Source organism: Poromitra crassiceps, assembly GCF_964638095.1.
Source record: "Poromitra crassiceps genome assembly, chromosome: 12".
In the NCBI taxonomy this organism is placed as follows: Eukaryota; Metazoa; Chordata; class Actinopteri; order Beryciformes; family Melamphaidae; genus Poromitra; species Poromitra crassiceps.
Genome location: NC_139632.1, coordinates 25,867,514 through 25,889,754, shown reverse-complemented (window position 1 = coordinate 25,889,754; position 22,241 = coordinate 25,867,514). Strand labels below are relative to the sequence as shown.

The following is a 22,241-nucleotide window of genomic DNA, read 5'->3' as shown; positions in this document are numbered from 1 at the left end:
TGCAGACATAGACAATATAGTGTAGTAAAAGTACCTCAAGACCGGTGGTAGACCAGTCCAGCACAATTCCTGAAGGAGATGTCAGGGGCGATAAAAGTGCAGACAAATCTGTAGAAGAAATAAAGTAAAGTAAATTACCTTGAACTCAATATCTGAGGAGCACATCGGTAAAACGGATACAGCAATCGCTACAGTGTATTCGCATATCAATCCTGGAATAGATTGCTTTCATCTTCCCGCAGCACTGCATGGCGGACACGTAGGACGATTAATTACAGCCTCTGACTGACAGCGGCGCAAAACTACCGTCTTCTAACAACGTTTTATTCATCGGTCATTGTGCCTGCCTACGTCTACACGTTACTCTTATGGAGCTGAGCACAGAGTAGTTTTGCACGCAGCATGTGGAGAATGAGAAGAGAAGATGAGATGGATCGGGGGACGGGCGACTGCAGGGAGACTTGTAATTAAAGATTTTGGTTGTGGGGCTCGTTGCGGACATCAGAAACATGTTTGAATGCAGTAGCCTAGTAGCGTTTGTTAATGGTCTGGTCTGATCAACATCCATTTGGCAGCGTCAGGTTACTGATCAACACACACACTGCTCAGTCAAACTGCTGCGTCGCATCTCTGCTGTCAGGGAGCAGCCACACACGGGGGGGCGGGGTCAGGGAGCAGCCACACACGGGGGGGCGGGGTCAGGGAGCAGCCACACACGGGGGGGCGGGGTCAGGGAGCAGCCACACACGGGGGGCGGGGTCAGGGAGCAGCCACACACGGGGGGCGGGGTCAGGGAGCAGCCACACACGGGGGGCGGGGTCAGGGAGCAGCCACACACGGGGGGCGGGGTCAGGGAGCAGCCACACACGGGGGGCGGGGTCAGGGAGCAGCCACACACGGGGGGGCGGGGTCAGGGAGCAGCCACACACGGGGGGGCGGGGTCAGGGAGCAGCCACACACGGGGGGCGGGGTCAGGGAGCAGCCACACACGGGGGGCGGGGTCAGGGAGCAGCCACACACGGGGGGCGGGGTCAGGGAGCAGCCACACACGGGGGCGGGGGCGATCGAAATCGCCTATGGAAAATCAATCGTCATTTAAGCCATTGAGTCGGCAATATACGATCCGATCGCTAATCGGCACAAACCTAGCGGCCAACAATGCTGATCAGGAAGCACAGAGTTTTGGGAAGATGAGGTGATGCTTTGGCACTAGGTCTCAAAGGTTGCTGAGGCAGATCGCTGTGTAATGTTCAAACAAACTGGCAATCAGCCAGCAGCGAGCACACTCACCGGTGTTTAAGAGTTTACAGTAGGTGCACGGCACAGGAGAACAGTTTAAGGAGAAGGAGAGCCAACACACAGAATGTCCTTTCTTAGGTTTATTCCAGTTCACCACCAGGTACACTGGACCTGGTGAACTGGAATAAACCTAAGAAAGGACATTCTGTGTGCTGGATCGCCTTCTCCTTAGATCGCTGTGTAAGCCTACATTCACACAGGACGCCGAACGTAAGCAGAACTGAAGCTTGAAGCAGGCACAAGCTGAACGTACGCCTTCTTGTTCACACAAGACGCCTTCTCTTTTCCTCTCAGTGCCTACTCTCGCGCCTTGAACCTGCCCACAACTCCCCATTGACTTCATGCCTCACGGCTTCACGGCTTCAGCGTCAAGCTTGGAAATTCGGCGTCAGGCCTGAGTGATCACTTCAGCGTGGCTTCGGCACGGCGTCAGCGTGGCACGCGTGCGGGTGGTGTGAATGGCTTCGCCTGTTAACAAGGACGCCGAAATGAAACTTGTGGGTACTACAGCGTAGGTACAGCTTCGGTTGAGCGTTGCTTCGGCGTCCTGTGTGAACGAGGGCTAAGGCTGGGGTGGAATGGAGGGGGGATAAGGCAGAATAAAGATAAACTATGTAAACTCTAGATTAGGAACAAAAACCTCTAGACTACAGAATGTTGCTGTGTGAAAATCCCAGAGCAGCAGTTTCAGAAATACTCAAAGCAGCCTGTCTGGCACCAACAACCATGACACGATCAAAGTCACTGAGATCACCCCCTCCCCCAATTCCGATGTTTGATGTGAACGTTAACTAAAGCTAATGACCTGTACTGTATCTGCATGATCTTATTCTTTGATGTGAACGTTAACTAAAGCTTAATGACCTCGCCCGTAGCTCGGTTGCTGCGTGGCCTCGCCTGCCCTATTGGCGGGTGTGTGTTTGTTCACTAAATGTTATTGCATCAGTGATGTCACAATGCCTCCTTGTGTGTGCCCCCCATTATATCACTGATGACATCATCAGTGTCTGTGTCCCCCTATGATATCACAGATTAGTCTTGTCACAATGCCTCCTCGTCTGTGAGCCCTTATATCACTTTTGACATCACATAATTAGCTAATTTAAAAAATCCGGCTCCGTCAGGTCACCCTGTGTGCTGCCCTTTATACACCCTGAAGGTTTTAGCCCAAATGCACGTAAAACAGCATAGCTGTGGCCGAACACAGAACTTGAAACAAAAAAACATTGCCCACATACTCAAATTTATATATCTATATATCTATATATATATATATATATATACACACACACACATACATGTATTACCTGGAGCTAACGGAATCAGCCCGTCACACGCCTGGTCTGCATGTGGGTGTGTAGAGCGGCATTTGGCTTTGGCCACCAGGGATTGCAAGGCAGGATTTGCCTGACAAGTCTTGTTTGAGGCTTTTATCAAGTCTTTTCTCTCCAATTTCTGCATGTCATGAGCAGCACGTTTCACCTTTGACTTAAGGAGAAATTACATTTTTATTTCCATTGTAACCAGCATGGCTGTCTTGCCAAAAATCCCTTGTGATTACAAGGAGCAAGTTGTGGATGTATTTACCTTAGTTTTAGCCTTCTGGCAAATATCTTTAACCTTCTGTTCCTTTGTTTCCGGCACTGAAAGAAATGCACAATAATAATTTCTAAATTTTCAGTCTACTAAACCAGACTTTTTTTTTGCAAAAGTTTTATATCAAAAATAAAACATTTGACAAATAGTCTTCTTCTAAAGTTTCGGACACATGATTACATGACGGTAAAACAATTTGTACTGCAATATCCCATTACAAAATTTCCTCCCCATTATACTCATTTGTTGAGTTCAACTTTTCATACTGATTTTTCAAAATCAAAACTGCTCAATTTATTAATACTCCGAAGTATTAAAAGAATTTTTTACTAGGCACATAGTATTATTAATACAATGAGAACACAAAATGTACATTGTCAAAATATTTATAAACCACACACAGGACTCACTTAAAATAATAGCACGACACCCATTACCCACTGTGCTACATCATCATTTGGAAATACAATTGAGAACCTGAGCAGAAACAAACTCAGTGAAACCGGTTAACAGTATGTGGTTTAAAGTCAGGACCAGCTTTCATTTGACTTTCATACTGACAGGAAAGCAGAGGCACAAGGGAGGTTTGGTGTCATATATAAAGTTAGCCTGATATACGGACCTGAATTGTCAACTTGTAAACTAATTTCCATCAAGAACAGCCCACTCCACAACTGTGGAGTGGGCGGGACTTTGAAGGTCTAGAGCCAGGCTAATATAAAGTGACGTTTTAGCAAAAAAGTGCAAATACAAATCTAGGCCACATCTCAAATGTATAACATTTTATATATTTTTGTTTTGAATTGCTTATCAGAAGCCAATAGTATAGTAGGGTTGCACGGTATACCGGTATTAGTATGGTACCGCGGTTCCCTGCCGTTAAAAAGGATACTATACCACGTTAATTTAGTACCGATACTTAAAAAAATGTCATGGGTTGCGTCAGTGTGCGACCGTGGTGTTTGTTAGCGGAGGAGAGAGACACAGCGGCATTACAGTTGAGAGCCTGTCTCCCACCTCACGTGAAGGCAACACAGCCTTGCCTTGAACCAATGGTGACTCGTGAAAAGTGAAAAAAAGCTCGTCTCTGACTCCTGCTTCATGTGGGGGCGTGTCGACTTTCCTCTCTTCCCTCTCTGCTCGCTCTCTGGCCACAGTGGTTCAGTCCTCACTACAGCACCCCGACACACAGGACAGACGCAGCGAAAATGGCAGCGGCTTCTTCTAGTCTTGCAAGCCGACCAACGCTTGTAGAAAAAGCAGATGCACGAAGCGAAATATGGAAATATTTTGCTTACGTTGCCGACAGCGAAGGCAAGCCCGTGGACACATCGAAACCAGTGTGTAAAAGGTGCTTCAACGTGGCTACTGACTGCCTTTCCGAAGCCCTGCCACTCCGAACGTTAACTTCCATTATTCGAACTGGCGGTCGTTCACCTTAGAAGCCGCAATGCCGACCTTAGGTTTAGGCGTGGGGGTGGGAGAGGTTAGGTTTTGGGTTAGGGTCTGGGGGAGGTTAGGTTTAGGCATGGGGGGAGGTTAGGTTTGGCGTGAAAAACGGGGAATATAGAACCCGGGGAACATAGACATGATCCCTTTCTGAGTGCCGATATTTCGGAGTGGCAGAACGTCGGAGTGGCAGCACGTCGGAGTGGCAGCATGTAACCCTTCAACGTGACGCAAGCGAAAGGATCAAACACATCGAACCTGGCTAAACATCTTGCCGACAGGCACCCCGACCTGTTCAAAGAGTTTAAAGACCGACAGGTTAGCGAACGTGAACGATAAACATACATGCCCTCAAATAAGTCCAACGAGTATTGTGTGACAAGCGAACTTGTTTCACTGAAAAAGTTCGCTTGTCACAATAGCCTACTCGTTTACAGTAAAACACGAGGCAATGTGCTGGAGCACAGATCTCTGCCAAGGAAGGAGCAAGTCATGACATGTAACGTTTAGGGGAGGGGACATCAGATGACTGCATACCATGTACAATATTTAATAACACTATGGCTCTCAATGCCAGTGTTATTAAAGCTTTTACATGGTAAGCAGTCATCTGATGTCACCTATCCTAATATTTACAATAATCCCAATTATTAATGATATACGAATTAATTGTAAAAAACACCTAAAAAACACCTAGCCTACATGTATTGGGCTATGTATTAGTTCTATGCTAGAACTAATAAAAGTTCTAGCATGTTCAGCGCCACACGTGGTGGCAGTACTACCAGCATGTAGTAAAATGACTACATGGCTGTGCATTACCTTGTTAAATCAATAAAATAAGTTTTAAGTTCCATGTTTTGTCCCCTCTATTTATTCCACTACTTTTCCTGATGTTTTAGTTTTTTGCCGTGGTATCGTTTCAGTATCGGTATCGAGATATTTAGGCAGGTATCGGTATCGAACTCATAATTTTGGTATCGTGACATCCCTATAGTATAGTACTATTGAAGGAGCATGTCAGGCATACGTTAAAGTTTAACTACAATAAAATACAAATATTTTTTTATACAATAAGCTCAGATGGCTTTGTGACAGGTTTGTGCATATCTTGAGTGCAGACAGATGATTAAGTGTGCATGAAATAATGAATGGGAAAAAAACAATGAACATGCAAAAATGGTTTAATAACCAAGTATTTGGTCCCTTATTTTAACACCTTGATTGCCAGCGACGAGTGTAGTCGTCAAACACAATCCAGCTGTTCACTGCCAGCGACGAGTTGACTCGTCAAAAAAATCGATTTTTTTTTTTTGACGGTGGGATGTGCATCGAACCCTTTTACATCTCTTATATAGGTATTGGACGTGTACAACGTGTACAACCCATTCCACCGACCCACTAAGTGGTGACAGTGCTTTCCTGACTAGAGGAAGGCAAGCAAAAAGCAGTGTGACTGAAGCCATTCTCATGAAGGTGGATTGGCGAAGGCGCTTTCATTTCGCGCTGATTGCTGGCGGTGCGGGATTGCAGATTTGCATAGTGGATTGCGGGTGGGACACACTTTGAAACACGCAGCATAAATATGACCAGAATCGCAAAAGCTTCATCAAAGCCCTCAACCAAAACTCCAAGAAGCGAGCGAGTCTAACCAGACTTCCTCAAAGAGCGGCCGCACAGACAGGCTCACACCCGCACAGCAGCAGCAAAGCAAACTGGTGACAAGCGGGGACTGCCCCCTAGTCCGACACCAAATTGGAAACAAATCCCATTCTAAAAGGCTTTTAGAATGGGATTTTCAACCCATTCTTTTTTGTTTCTTTTTCGCTATAATTTAGAGTAATTTAATTTCTATTCAGAAATTTATTTGAGAGGTCGAGAGTATGAGAAAGTGCATTTGCAAAGGTAGGAAAGTGCTTGTGACATGGCGCTGCAGCCAAAAAGAACGCCCACAGGAGGGAGGAGTTGAGCAGAGGGAAGTTTACTGCTGTTATGGAGGAAATTACTGTTCAAAACTATTGTTTAGGTCTTACTGATGCCAAAAATGAATGGTTAAAGTGACAGTTCTATCGAATTTCACAAAAAGCCGTTTATCTCTGAATATTTTTTCTGACGCTAAAACCATGCTGTATTCAACTGCTAATGCTTACATAACTACTAACTCTACAAACTAACTCTTTTAGACAGAGAAAGTACACATTCTATTAGTACTTTTGAGATATTGTATGTTCACAAACTCCAAGCAGAAAATAATCCTCGGCTCTTGTAAAATGAGCCACAATCCTCAAAAAACGGCTTGGCAGAAGCTACCTACAGCAAGAAAAAAACGGCTGGCAGTCAATGTGTTAAGAGTGGAGGTAGGTGAGGGCAGAGTGCTGAGGAGAGCAGCTAACCTGATTCAGAGTCACTGCTATGAGTAGTGCTTGAATTACTACTGCTGCTGCCGTCAGAGCTGCTACTTTCACTGAGGTGCGGCACGTAGCTGGTGTCTTTTGACACCATGGCTTCACCTGTTAAACAAAAAGGGAAAGCTGTCATTTACACTCAGTGCCTCACCTGTGGAAGCACTGAAATCACACTGGTAAGGGTATTCAATTCTCACACTCTGAATTCTTGGTCAAGCTCTGCTCTTTATGGACAACCAGAGCTCTCCCAGCATCCTTTAAGACCCTACTCTGCACTCCTTTTGGTTTCACCAACTTTTTTTCTGTGGGATGACAGAGAAAAATGGCAACGATGACAAACTTCCATCCCAAGCAAAGAAAAGTATTTAATTTAAAGATGTATTTAATTTAACTCTTAATCTAAAAAGATGCATTTGTCCAAAGAGGAAAGCTCGTAGGGAATGGGAGGGAATTTCACTTACTGCCAACGCTCTTTGAGCGTTTCCTCAGACACGTGGTAACAAACCTCTGCACAACCCTCAGTGTAGAAGGCTTCAGCTTTTCAAAATCAATCTCAATCTCCTCTGGACTAGCATTTCGCAGAGAAGACTCCCGGGCCTGAATGATTTTCACCAGCTTGCCCAGCTTGTCACCAGGCAGCTTGTTGATGTCCAGACTCATCTGCCTCTTCTCATGGTAGGACATTGGCTTCGCCATACCCGCATCCTCACATTTTAAGGGTACTCCGTGAATATTGTGTCTCTTTCCATGCCTAGACATGTACACATACAAACATCTCACATCATCCTTAGCACAAGTTGTCACCGTTATGTTACTGGCAAAACGTATAAAATAAAACCCATATTCAATAAAGTGGAGCTCACGTACACAGTAGGGCCTTTGCTTTTGACCAGTTTCTGTATGTTCGATTTGCTTTTTGAGGATTTCTGCTTTTTCCCAAAGATATCCTTTTCTTTGGCTCTTCTGTCCTTTTTCATCTTCTCTGTCTTCTTTGGTTTCGGTATGGGCACGTGGGTGAGTCTCTGCAGTTGATCACTAACTGCTTTCAACTGAAAAGGCAGTCATTAATGAGATGAGGCAATTCAGCAAAAGAGCCAAGTGGTGACTAAATTCTCAAAAAATGGCATTTCACTTTTACAGACATGTACACCAACCTGTTCATTTAAATTGGCCAGCTGAACGGCCCTCTTTTTGGATGAACTCTCCAAATCAGAGGAGCTTTCGCTGTCTGTACTCTCTGTGGTTGAGAGACTTGCAGGGCCATCTCCTTTTCCCTTGTCAACTCCAACAGGTAATGAGTGAGTCCCATATGGCAGGGATTGACTCTGTGGTTCTTCTGGGAGCTTCAAATACCGGGCCTCAAAAACATCCTGGCAGTGCAAACACAACTTTTTCTTTAATAATATAACTAATATTACTACTAGCACCATTAATTAAGCAATAAGCCCCAAGAGGCCGTGGTTTGCAGTGATTTTACAACAGCTACAGTAAGGGGTAAATCACAGCCTCATGGGCTTATTGCTTTTATAAAATGATGATTACTACATATAGCCTACCTGGTAAGGCTTGAGCAACAACAAAATGCAATAGCGATAACAAATAATTGTTCTTCCACCAAGCACTGTAGTTCTTCAAGCCCCCCCCCCCCCACATTCTATGCGTGCCTGCTGTAAAGTCGCACGTCATCTAAGCCAGTGGTTCTCAAATGGGGGTCTTTTTTTTTTATTAACTCATTGAGTGCCAATGACGACGCCTGTCGTCAAAGTAATTAGTAACGTAGAGTGCCAAAGACGATAGCTGTCGTCAATTGCCTTTTTTGACGGTGGGACGTGGATCAAAGCCTTATGTATGTCCTGTACAAATATTGTAGCTATTGAAGCTGTATAACCTATTTTATGGACTCATCAGGTGGCGACAGTGCTCTCCAGATTAGAGAAATGTCCGGAATACAGCCTGAAAAAGCCCCGTGATCAAAGAGAAACCGCTCATGCTGCAGCCCAGAGCCATGTAGATTGCTCTGGCTGCAGCTGACGGTGCCTGCCAACAGCAGTCAATCCGCGCACACAACTGAGCCCCTCTGCCTCTGTCTGTCTGTCTGCATAGTTTCTTCACACGATTAGCCGCCAGAAAGGCAGCACCCGACGCCGAAGTGCCAAACCTTTCCCTGCAGTCCGGGTTGGCATTTCCTTGTCGCGCTGCCTGGGAGGCGGCGCACAAAAAGCACTCCGAAAATAGAAGCTGGGTGCGTGAGGCTGTGTGTTACTAGTGTGGGGAGGAGTTTGCAGCTGAGGGGGGGAGAGGGGGGTGGGGCACGCAGGGCAGCACACAACTACACCACGTCACTACATCAGAAAATATTAGCTAGAGTCAGTGAATGTGCTTGAAATGCTTCATTTCACAAAAGGCTGAATATCTCAGCTTCTAGATGGAAATGCCAGTTTTTGCTGTTTTTGACCTATCTTCTCCGGCTGATAACTAAAGAACGGAAAATGGTATCAATAAACTTTTTTTTGCTGATGATACAATAGAGTCTCCTTGTTCTTTTTGCGTGTTCGGTGTTTACATAGTAATATCACACAATATTCTGTGGGCCTCGAGAAATCACTGAAAACGCTCTGAAACTCTGGCACTGGGAGCGTCCGTTCTCCAAAAGTGGCTGGCACTCAATGAGTTAAAAAATAAAATGCTACATGTTACTTATTCCTTCTCAAACTACTTCCTACATGGTGCTAGTCTATCAAAATATCTTGGCTGTCATTGATTGTGTTGCATAGTGGTTTTCTGTACTGTTGACAAATTGTGATATTATTGTAAGTCGCTTTGGACAAAACAAAAGCGTCTGCTAAATGACGTAATGTAAATGTAATGTAATAAAAAAAAAAAAAAATTGCAAAATCTTCATAGTTCAACGAAAATAGTTTATGCTTTAAATCTAAAATGGTTCATGGATTACATTCTAATAACAAACCTATCAAATTAAAAGTCAAGCACGTTACCGTGGAAACAATTAAGCTTAGCCCAAAATCACAAATCAGAATGAGGGGGTCCCCGGTATATTTTCTATCTTGTAAGGGGTCCTTGGCTGAAAAACATTTGAGAACCTCTGATCTAAGCTATACACCAAAGAGATACCAGTAGGGCTGTGAATCTTCACTGGCCTCACGATTCGATTCGATTACGATTCATCTGTCAACGATTCGATTCGATTCGATTAAACGATGCATCGCGATGCATCTTAAATCGATGCATCACTTTTTCCGCAATACATGATTTATTTTTTCTCACTTTTTTTTCTCACTGTGTGGCTACTTTTAAAATAAAAGTGCATTTGGAATTGCATTGTATTATGATCCATAATTAAAATAAACAACTGCATGTACTTACATTCTATTTTATTTGATTATAAAAAAAATAAAAAAATAATAAAAAAATTAATAATCGATTTTTGATATTTGTTAATCGATGCAGAATCGTGCACGTCCGCATCGCGATGCATCTTATAATCGATTATTTTTGACACCCCTAGATACCAGTGGAAAAACAGCGCAAGTTATGCCGCAAACATTATTCCCTCAGTAGGTTAGCTGCATTGTTGCTGAGATATCAATAACCAGATGACGGATTTTAAAGCTGATGCGATAGGAAGAGCGTGACTCGAAATGGTTAACAAGCTAATGTTTTGATCACTCAGTGGCAGGGAAGGGGGGGGGCGTTTTGAGGCTGACGAACGTTGTTACAGCCAGCAGGCAGCGGGCTTAGCTAACATAGCTAGCTAAATGGCGCAGTAATACTGTGATGCGGTCACAGGTGTGTGTTTATAGTGTATTTTACAACGGCTTCGAACCTGCTTCGAACTCAGCCAAACCAACCAAATCAAAATTTGCAAAGCAGATTTTTTTCTGATTTGGTGTGAATAGTCCCATAGAGATAAATGGGTTCAGTTTTTTTTTAATTGCCGTGCGATTTATTCACACGGATTAGTCACTTTTGGTCTTTGGGGCAGTGGTGACCCAACGGTTAGAGAAGCGAGCTTGTGAGCGGAAGGTTGTCTGTTCAATCCCCGGGACCGGCAGGAAAAATCTGGCTGGGGAAAGTGAAAAGGCAGTGCTTGCCCCTCCCTCATTACCACCACTGAGGTGCCCTTGAGCAAGGCCCTTAACCCCAACTGCTCCAGTGGAGCTGCTCAGTGGGAGACAGATCAGACTGTGGATGTACTGGTCAGCTTCCAGGTATGAATGTTTGTGAATGTGAACAGGGCACTCCAGAAAATGAGAGCATTGCTCTCAGTGAGACTTCCCCTTGTATAAATAAAGGTTAAATAAATAAAATAAAAGACCTTTAGTTATCACCATCAGCAGTGTGACCATTTAATTTCCATTTTAAATCTTTACTGTTGATTAACATAATTAATGCCAAAAATATATACATATTTTTTGTCTTTTTTAACTAACAATATAGATAGTTACTATACCTGTAGTCGTCTTGCCATCAAGACAACTTCATGCGAAGGTGGATTGTACTTGTAACAGTTGGAGAACATCAATCGGAAATCAGCAGCAAACTGTTGGGCGTTTGCATACTCTCGTTGATCAATTTTTTTCTGAGGAAACACGTTGAGGTCTCATGATCTAAATATTGGCATTTGATTGTATAGAGCGCAGTGTTAAACACTCCATTTAGATGATCATCAGCATCTTACCCGTATGGTGCTCAGATCCATAGGCTGTTGGATAATGTTATGGTAGTCATGTAAGCCCAAGGCAACGACATCAACAGGGTTGTGGAAGGGCCATGCATATGCCCAGTGCCTCTTTGATAGCATCTCCTTCAGGAGAACATCACAGTACTTGAGCTGCTCTGAAAGTTTGGCCTTCTTGCATGAAATTGGAGAATCGGGCAGGTGTTTCCTGGGTGGTTTGATGGGCCTTCCGCTGCCTCGCCTGGAGAATAACTTATAGGGTGCTGAAAGCTCCACACGAGGAGATACGTTACAGCTGGCGATTGCTGAGGTGGTTGAAGTTGTGGGGTCTGCTTTTCTCTTAGGACCATTTTTAATCTGAATATAAAGAAAAAGACTTGTTTATTTCTGATCAAACAAGCAAATTCCACTGCACACAATGTCCGTATAGCCCCTTAAGTCAGGAATGTAGCACAGTCAAACACATTGCGTCCCCAAATTTAAGATTTCCTAGTATTTTGGCAAAACGTTTAACATTCATTTTACATTAGTATTTGGCCACAATACCACTAAATACTCCAGAAACATCACTTCAGTCTCATCTTATTTTAAAGAACTTATTCAGTTTGGTAACAGTTATGACAGACAACCAGGAGCTTATAACAGTAATGCTCTTAGCTGCTGTGGGGATCTACTCAACTTTGCCATTTTCCAAGGTCCACCCTAACTCTGTTACCAGTAGTCTCGCTTGCCAGACTGTCTCCCTACAATGGGGGAGAGTCTGGCTGTACTGCCTGACACTCTGGTATAGCGGGGGGAAAAGGCTTCGTTTACCTTTACATCCAAACACCGAAAGTAACAAGCAGGGCACAATACAGATCCAATTGTTTTCAGCGTGGAGCAATGAGCTAGCATTGTTGATTAGGGCTGGGTATTGGTTCAAATTTCAAGAATCGATTCGATTCCGATTCACAAGGTTCCGAATCGATTAATCCCGATTCAATTAGATTCGATTCAGATTAGATTAATTTCAATATCGATTTGGTTAGTGATACTAAAACATGTTTTTTGAGCTGTAACCTGAATTACATGATTGTCCAGTTATGTAACACAGGGGTTCCCAACCTTTTTTGCGCCACCGGTTGTCAATTTTAATGGTTTTAGTTACACATATATTTACTCACCAGGTGGTGACAAAGGGTAAATAACAGCCTTTTCATCTGTCAATAAAGACACTTTCACAATTATGCACAGTGATTTGATTTCAGCCTATATAATTTCTAAAAGTAGATATTAATGATCAAACATTTCCATTTATGTAGCCTACAGTATTTATGTTTTTGTTTAAACTACAAACATAAATAAACGTCAACTTGAAACTATGTTTCAACTACCACACACAGCCTATAATATTGTAGCCTATGTTTATTTAAATGAATCGATATCAAAGGATTAAAATAAAAATCGATTAAAAATCGGAGAATGGATTTTGTGAACCCAGCCCTATTGTTGATGCTGTTTCACATTGGCGCAGGCATTTGAGATCGACAGATTCGACAGGCCCAGCAGCAGAGGCATTTGAGATAGACAGATCAGTCACGGAGGGAGCAGAAAGGAAATCCATATATGGTCGGAGCCAAAGGCAGAGCTTGCAGGGAGTGGAAAGGATTTCTATCTGGCACCGGCTGAAATGGATGGCTCCAATGGGAGAGTTTATGCCAGCAGTCTGTTTCCATGGAGCAAAGTCTGGCAAGCGAGACTATGTTACCAGTAACTGCAAAATGGTAAAAACACTTTACTGTGTGGTGACTATGTCAGGCCAACAGCAGAGTGAGACACTTCATTACTCTATACCAGCTATTCTCAACCACTGGGCCGTGGCCCACTGGTGGGCCCCAGAGCACCGTGTAGTGGGCCGCGGAGGCAGTGGTATTGCCAAATAGATTAATAAAAATAAAATCTGGATTAAAACAAGTTATTTATTTTTATATCTAAATGTCTATATCTAAAGAATTTATATAAATCATAAAATTCCCTATTAAAATGCATAATTTCAATTACCGGTACTTTTTTTCTCACTCATTTATCTGGGAAGGTGGTCCTCGGAAATGTTTTAACAATCAGAAGTGGGCCTTAAGTTACAAAAGGTTGAGAACCCCTGCTCTATACTACCTTCACTATCTATATAATTTGTCATGGTGTGGATAAAGTTTCAAATCAAGTCTGTTCTTTATTGAGCGGCATAACGGGTTACATTTACTGAAGTAGCAAAACATCCAACCAAGTTTCGGAAGAAAATTCAAAATGTTTCCTACTTTGTAATGGCAGAGGTGTTAGGACCTCCTTTCTGTATGTGTGCACTCTCAAAACACCTACTGTCGCATTTATTTGTGTGGAGAGCTGGGTGGATGGGAGGGAGTGCAGCACGTCAGGAGGAATGACCATCACTGTCTGCTGGAACACAACCTCCGACACAGGGGAGTGGGGTCTCAGTTTACCTGCATTAAAGGATAAGTTCACCCAAAAATGAAAATTCTGTCATTCTCTACTCACCCCCATGCTGGTGGAAGGATGGGTGATGTTTTTTAGTCCACAAAACATTTGTGGTGTTTCACAGCAAAACACAGTTGCTGAATTATTTGAAGTGGATGGTGAACCAACTTTCAAAAAGGTAAGGGGGGAAGGGGGGGGGGGGGTAAAGAAAACAAGGCAAGGTATATCAGGCAGCATGTTTGTTAGTCCCTCAAGGTAGTCCATCTATTCCACTGGTTTGATATTTTCCCAAAAACCAAACAGGACCGGTATACAGAATTATACCACTAGGTGTCGCACTTGACTAGTCAGCTGCTTCTGAATGTAAAATAATGAGACTGAAAGAGCCCATGAATTACAGTGTTGTGCCTCCAGTCCACTTGGTCATGGTAATGCCGGTTAGTGCGTCACTTTCCCCTATGTATGACTGCTGATTAATTATTATTTTTTAGTACGAGAGGGAGGGGAGGGAAACAAACATTTTGAGTTACAGACACTTCATATCGAGGTCAATTCACACACCTAAAGTATAAACAGGAAATGTTATGCTTAACAGATAATGTCAGCACAACGATTATATAACAAGTACCGGGTAGATGTCAACAAGCAAGCAATGCGGATTCAGGATTATCATTCACCGAAGAGAAAACTGACGGACCAAAGGGAGTCCTGCAACTTGACGTGAATATCGCACAGTAACGTTGCAGCAAACACATTCTTTGATAGGAGGAATATGCAAGGAAATTTTACCATATTGGCGCAGTTGTTTTCTTTGAGACTACTAACTGTGATGTCTGCTCTTGTTGTCACTGAAAAAAAGTTTCTAGTAGGGATTTCACGATACGATACACGATATTGGGTTCACGATAACGATACGATATTTTAACAATATTTTTTTGCGATCGATTTGTAAGTTGAAGGGGCATCCTCCACGCTAATTTGAGTAATTTCACCATTTTCATCCTCCGCGTCTGTAACGTCCCTCGTCTGTTCAAACAAAGCAATGAAAAGGAGAGCCAGCATGCAATCAGATGCAGATCAGTGCCACCATGTTCAGCTTATTTTTCTCGCGATATGAGATTTCATCTCAACGATACATATTGTCATGTTTCGATATCGCGATATATTGTGGGACGATATATTGTGACATCCCTAGTTTCTAGTGAATAGACATGTATCAAGCCCTTACACCTTCCCCCTACTGAAATGTGATCTCCTTCATGTTACAGCCTCCGCTCGTCAAACGGAACAGCTCCGTTTATAAACAAACTATAACTAATATGTTAATCACATTGTCATATTGCTGAACTACAATACAAGTTGGTTTCAGCACAGGTTGCTGATGTAGGCTACCTTTTAATTCAGTCATAATCTGACAAATGCCAGTTCAGCCGGTTGGCATTAAATCAAACCGGTTTAAGCTCCTACACCGGACCATTCAAATTTGGCAAGAGGAAGTTGTCATCTGCCAAAGAGAAAAAAACACTTCAAACCGGAAGTTCAATGGTATTCGCCCAATTACAACACATGTAAACCTAATGGAAACAGGTGATTGCACAGGGGACACGGAAGGGGGTTTTGTCCAGAAGGCATAGATACGACCGGATGGGTTAGGGTAGTTATCTGTATCGGTAGGCTAGAAAGGAGTGCCGAGCTGCGTATAACGACGGACGGCAGAAATGAGCGATGAGATGGGGAAGGAGGAAGAGGACGAGGCACGGTAGGCTAGAAAGGACAGCGCGCAGCAAATTCCAAACAAAGCATAAAACGATGTGTCAACTATACCTGGATTTGTCGTCTTCTCTTTTCCCACTGCCTTTGTAGTGACTGCTGACGGTTCACTCTCCTCCTTAGGCATTTGGGCCACTTTCTGCAAGAAAAGCTGCTCCAGGCTTTGTGCCATGTGAACAATGTCATCAGTAGGCTGGGAACAACAAACAAAAAAAATCAAAAAGGATCACAAAGCATGCACTGATTATCAAGATTGAACTGTGAATATAATTTTGACCATCTTCAGCATTGCAACATGCCCCCCCCAAAAAAAATCCCCCCCAACAACATACGATGTGGTTCTTGGCTAATGAGGGCGGAACTCCGTTACATTACAGCAGAGCAATTATAGATAACTGAAAAGTGTGTCAGTTTACAGGTGTTATTTTTGCATAACATTCCATAATAGAAGTCAAATTGACTTGACATTTCTATGTGTATGCTGTAAAGTCTGCAATACACATTTGAGGGCACTACATATAACAGAAATAAATGTAAATTCTCCTTACCCGATTGTACATATAGCAGTTGGTGAACATGGCGCTGAAGTCCTGTATACATTCAAGCCCCTTCCAGTAATAATTGTTCTGGAGACGCTTCTTAATGGTGCCCAAATCCATAGGGTTTTTAATAATGGCATAATAGTCCTAAGGAGGGGAAAGGCACTGGCATAAACATGCACAGGTTTTCCTGAACTTCCCCATTAAGAAAAGTGCATTATCTCAAATCATCTTCACAGGCATTTAGAATCAGGCTTAAAGATGTTACAATAAATCTAGCCTTGAGAGAATTGTACTACTTACTGGAAGATGCAGTGACACTGCATCAACAGGTTGGCGAAAAGGCCAGGAAAAGTGATGCTTCCATAAGGATCTGACCACCTCCTTTTCCAGATACTGCAGCTGGTTGGTTACACGTCCAGGCTTCCTAGGATTTCTGACCTCTGGAGGGGGAGGATTTCCACCCACAGTGGGATTCTTGGAGACTTTCACATCCGACATTGTGCTGTCCAAAACCTGTGAAGAAGCGGAGGCTGTCTCAAGATGGGCTTTGCTGCAGCTCTCATCACGTTAACACTCCTGAACAGAGTGAAGAGTAATTATCCATAGCAAATTAATTTCAAGATATGGATTGCATTAAAAAATAAATAAAAGGGTAATTCAGTATGAGTCTGAAGTCATCCCCTCTATTCTGCCCAATAGAAGATTTATAATTGACATCGTATAGTCTAAGCATGATTTTGGAGTTTTTTTGTTACAAAATGTAGCCTACATAAACACGCCATTTGCTGAATAACAGTAGAGGGAAGCATATACCGTAGTCAGGCAGCTTAGATGGATGTGGACATTCCTGACAAAAGCACCACATTTTTTCAGACAATTCCCTTAGCTTTCAATGTTTTGATAGGATCCACTTCATTATATGCAGTATGGATATATAAAGGAGATTTCAAAAATGTTGAAATAACTTGTAGAGCTTGGTCCATAGATGCTACATAGCGATGTTGGAGATTGGTCAAACAGGCTAGGAGATGTTAAAAATGTGTTTTCCAAAACTCTCAAAAACTTTCCAGGCAGACCTTGAGGGACCTTGGGTCTTTTGTAGAGTATAAGTACGTGGAAAAAAGTTGCTTGCAAATCAGACTGTTTTTTACGTGGATGTTATAAAAAATGGCTATGGCAGCATTTGGGGAAAATGTGGGGCTTTTGTCAGGAAAGTCCACATCCATCTCAAATCAAGTACTAACTAAGCCACCTGACAATACAGCATTTAAGAATGAAACCCCTTAACCCTGATAGTCACTCTTTAGGTACAAGAGGTTGTGGAAGTGGAACTGTTCCAAAAGTGTTTATTTCAATAAAATTCACACTTCGCTCAGTTACAATGTTATTGGTCAATCTGCTCAATCACATGAAAAACTAGTTAAGTGGCATATAAATCAACTTTCTCAAGGTACTTTTGTGTAAGATTAAATTGAAGGGCGATTTCTTGGCAAGTAGTTGGATCCTATTCCAATTAAACCTGGCACAAGAATGAGGATCAATGAACCTGCAGGTAGGATTGGACCATTCTTACATACTTAAGCTTTTTTATAATGGTCACCAACAACAGAGCCAGTCAAAGGCCTACTGACAAGTTTAATAATTTCAAACCATTCAAATTAAAAGGGGGGGGGGGGGGATTATCAGATGGATGTAACATTTCACTCCAAAATTGCATGACTATCACTGCTTTTAGTTTTTGACTATGAAACTATTAAGGCAACCATTATTACTCACTCAAACAAAAGCTTTATTCCATGATATAATAAAAATACAGAAAGGCATTGCAATGTTGGGGATAAACTGTCCAATTATGAATGGAAAAAATATATTTCGAATTTTAAGTGGCATCTTTATTAAAAGAAAAATGCAAACTAATTGCCCATATCCATAGGGATGGGCATTAAAAATCTCAGTGTACAAGTCAATTGATGTGAACAGCAACTTCCAACTTGCAGATGTTTTTAGACAAATCCTCTTTACTGCTAAATCTGTGGTTAATGCTGCCACCTACTGCATCACATAGAATATAACTCCAAGGCCATCACTCAACAGAAGTCACTTTCAGCATTATGTTGTACTGTAGAATAGATACATACATACGATAAAAGTGACTTCAAACAATAAAACAAGGTATATGTTGCCATGTCCCATAACCACTTATGTCACAAAATGCTCCAAGGCCGAGCTGATGCTTTATCCACAGATTTATCCATGTAGGCTGAGGCCGGAATACTGATCAACTGCCATAAGATGTGCATCCCAATTATCACTGTTGCATACTTGCAAGACAGAACCTTGAACATTTAACTATATTTGGGGGGAGGGGTAAAAGAATAAACTTGGACAAGAATAAAATAAAATGATTGGACAGGGCAACAAATTAAAGACAAGGACGACAACAATCTTTTTAGAATAAATTATCTTCAACGTCACATGTAAGAAGCAAACAAATCAGGATAAAGGAAAACATGTTTTATGCTTTACAGGTGCATATGGACAAATTTATCAAGCTCCAAGTCAAAGATATTCAAACCTGGTTTTAGCTTGCCTAAGACTACAAACCTTACTACTCTGCAAAATTATTAATCATTTAGGCATTATTGTCTGATGATTGAGATCCTCTGCTACACAGCCAATAAATATACATCGATGACAGCTCCAACGGACAAGATTCAAGAAGTCAAGTCTCAAACATTAGTAACCCATGTCTGGACTAAGAACTTTCCTTGTTGGCAACAACAGAGAAACAGCAGCAAATGGAAATAGCATGCGATACATCCTAGCAGACTGTTGTCCAAATGAATGGGCCATCCCTGCCACTTCAACTGATTATCACGACCACCCCCCACCAAAAAAGAAATAAAATAAAAAAATACAACAAATAGAATATACAAGTTAAGTTGATCTTTTTCATTTTATTTTTAAAATTCAAGACAAAATCGTTTATACAAAAACCCTTTATATTATACATTATTCATATTAGCCCTTTTGGAACATACAGGTTCATACAAAGTTAAATTGTACCCTACAGGAAATTCATTCATATGGAAGGGGGGAATCTATTCTAAGCAGTATACTCTGTAGGTCAGGGGGTGTCAAACATGCGGCCCGAAAGGGTCCAATCCGGACCAAAGGATGACTTTGCAAAACGTGAAAATTGCAGTGAGAAGTTCTTCAATTCAATGTGATGCACTTGTGAAGGCTAAGAGGTAGCAGGTTTCAGGAGCAAGTTAAATATTAAGTCGCCTATTCATGTTAATATTAATCATTAAATGGTCAGCTATTTTCATGACCTTTGCTTGACTATAGAGAATTGCACAGTTGCCATCAATTGTAATCAGGGGTGTAGTGATAAATACAGAGGTGGGTAAACTATCCAAGTTGAGTAGTTTACCCACCTTGTTTGCCCTCATTGATTGAGATGATGTGAAAATAGGTGAGTAAACTATCTCTCATTTCAAAGGGGTGGGTAAATTGTGTTTACTTGTTTACCCTCCACTACACCCCCTGATTGTAATGCACAGTACAGACAGTAGATTTGATCATGTGCTTGATGGTAGCTGAGATAACCTGACGTGTTGTAGGGTTGTACGTGTAATTCTCTACACTAAAAGAAACAGGAACATTTTGAGGTTTTGTCATTTATAGGTTATTGATTCTTTATTTTCATTGTCTGGCCCACTTGACACCCAATTTGGATCGCATGTGGCCCGTTAAGTAAAATGAGTTTGCCACCCCTGGTGTAGGTGATGATGAAACATTAAAGCAATCAAATTATGTTGCAAATATGCAGCCATCCAAAGATAGCTCCACATCCAAAATCATTTTTATTTCAATGTACCATTCAGATTAGTATATTGCAATCATATCGTATCAGCCTATTTTTAAAAATGAACAAAATAAACAGCAATGTTAATATCGGTATCAGCCAAGATTTTCATATTGAGAGGAAGTAATGTGTAAATCTCTGATTTATGGGCTTTTCCAAATGTTTTGGAAATAAAGTGAGACAGTACTGCAGGGATGATGTATTTTTGTAGGCTTAAAGGGAAAAGGCTATGGGATTTTAGAATGGGGATTTCAAGTTAAATGCATGAAATAAGGTCTGTGGTTAACACAAGCTTGAGTGGAAAATTGTGTTCAGCAGATAGTCTTCACTAAAGAGGACCACTTTTATGACTAACATTTTCTGAAAATTGCGTTAAAAAAACATTTTGAAGATTATCCTGTAACACACATTTCTGGTCCCATAAACTTTTGTTTTCCCCTTACGAACTGAAGCGCTACTTCCGGACTCATTCCTGCGGTACTCTTAGTTCTTCAAATTCAGTGTTTACATTTGGTTTTCAGTATGTATTTTTTTTTTACCATATGTATATGCTAGAGATCATATTGACATTGGTGAATATCGGCTATCAGCTATAACAGCAATGTTAATACTGGTTATCGGTATCAGCCAAAATTGCCACATCGGTCATCCCTACTTTAAATGGGGGGGGGGGGGGCAGTAGATTTCAGTCACATACAGTAGGACAGGATATTTTCTCTTGGTACAAAGATGTAATGAAAATTAACTTTTTAAATAGTTCTTGTCCTTGAGGTAGCCTACAGACATGTTGAACATCCATCATCTTGAGGCATACTACTGAGTCAAGTGACCATTCAGTACTGATATTATTAGCTATGACATGTCTAATAATTAGTTGTATATATAAAAACAAAGACTAATATCCAGTTTACTTCATTGAAGGTTAATTGGGCCCATCTAATTTATGGGTTTATTTAGACACTTTCCAAACAGTGAAGCAAGTCACCACAGCAGCAGCATGGCTTGGCCTCAGCCGGTAAAGGGTTATGACGTCACGAATGACGTCATAATGATGCAGCAGAGTGATTTATTCTGAGCGTTCTGAGTGTCTGCTGTAGTCGCAGGTCATCTGATTCCGACCACAATGACGGGTGCATGTGATTAGTCACTCTGCTGTTTTAACTTTTTTTTAAGGAAAAACAAAAGCAATTGATGCAAATCTCAGCAGACAGGCACCCATGGGCACCCCTTGGATGGAGGCGACCCCGCCCACTGGCCGAACGGCTTGATTGTAGCATCTAACATAAGCTAACGCTGCTGTCAAAAGAATGGGGTTTGTTTGTCGCCGTTTTCAGTAAAAAAAAAAAAGTCCAGGCCTCAATTTCACCAGCTGACACAAAACCGTCAATGCACAAAACACAATCTGGATTCAAATATTTACAACTCTGACCAGATAAGCGTTGCTAGCAAACGTGTGTAGCTAACGTTAGCATGCATGATAACTTGCTTGTTAATTAGCGGCTAGCAGTAGCTTACAGTCAGCGTTAACCAATGTATCTTGTCGGCCTATTTACCTTTAACGTTACGTCTTTGGCACAAGACCGGGGTTTCTTGTTAAATTAGGGTAACGTTAACGTTAAGGCGGCTGCATTTATTAACTCAGCAATGTGCATAACATAGCTGGCTAACGTTAGCCCTCGTTGAAGTTGCCCGCTGGAGTTAACGTTAGCTAGCGTTACTTATTGTGTCACGTTAGCTCTGGCAACACTTTAGCTCCAAATATAGCTCGGAAAACATTTGGTAGCTGTGTAAGTTTAGTAAGCTTCACATTTTCTAGCATTACCTTGCAAGATACACGGCTCCTACCGGCTCCTACGCTGTAGTGTGTCGCAGCCTTTCATGGCATGGCGGACGTCTCTACGGCAACCGCCTTGTATTTTTATACCCCTTCTGGTCAAACCTCTACAACTGAACTGATTGGTCAAAACACACCACGTGTGCAGTTTTCTGATTTTCTCTAGAGGAAAAATGATTAAAATACGTCTCTTATACGTTTCTGGCATAGGCATACATACACTAATTTGAAGTAGGCTAACTGTACAACAGACGGTCGATGGTAGCAACACGGGGCGTCATGTGATTCTTCTGAGAGCCTGGTG

General features: G+C 42.1%; 1 protein-coding gene across 1 annotated transcript in view; it reads right to left on the bottom strand.

Annotated features, from left to right (window-relative positions):
- The window catches only part of brdt (bromodomain, testis-specific), a 27,981-nt gene extending 5,994 nt beyond the window's left edge, over positions 1–21,987 (bottom strand). The window contains exons 1-15 of the mRNA XM_083647291.1: positions 21,926–21,987; positions 16,533–16,745; positions 16,239–16,376; positions 15,745–15,883; positions 13,804–13,925; positions 11,449–11,805; positions 11,221–11,349; positions 7,904–8,119; positions 7,617–7,798; positions 7,211–7,500; positions 6,947–7,051; positions 6,738–6,854; positions 2,887–2,942; positions 2,607–2,787; positions 35–108 (exon numbers count right to left, since the gene is read on the bottom strand). Coding sequence (XP_083503417.1) covers positions 35–108; positions 2,607–2,787; positions 2,887–2,942; positions 6,738–6,854; positions 6,947–7,051; positions 7,211–7,500; positions 7,617–7,798; positions 7,904–8,119; positions 11,221–11,349; positions 11,449–11,805; positions 13,804–13,925; positions 15,745–15,883; positions 16,239–16,376; positions 16,533–16,730 — 2,304 coding nt within the window. The 5' untranslated portion in view covers positions 16,731–16,745; positions 21,926–21,987. The remainder of the gene's footprint in view (positions 1–34; positions 109–2,606; positions 2,788–2,886; positions 2,943–6,737; positions 6,855–6,946; positions 7,052–7,210; positions 7,501–7,616; positions 7,799–7,903; positions 8,120–11,220; positions 11,350–11,448; positions 11,806–13,803; positions 13,926–15,744; positions 15,884–16,238; positions 16,377–16,532; positions 16,746–21,925) is intronic.
- Positions 21,988–22,241: the final 254 nt, after the last annotated feature.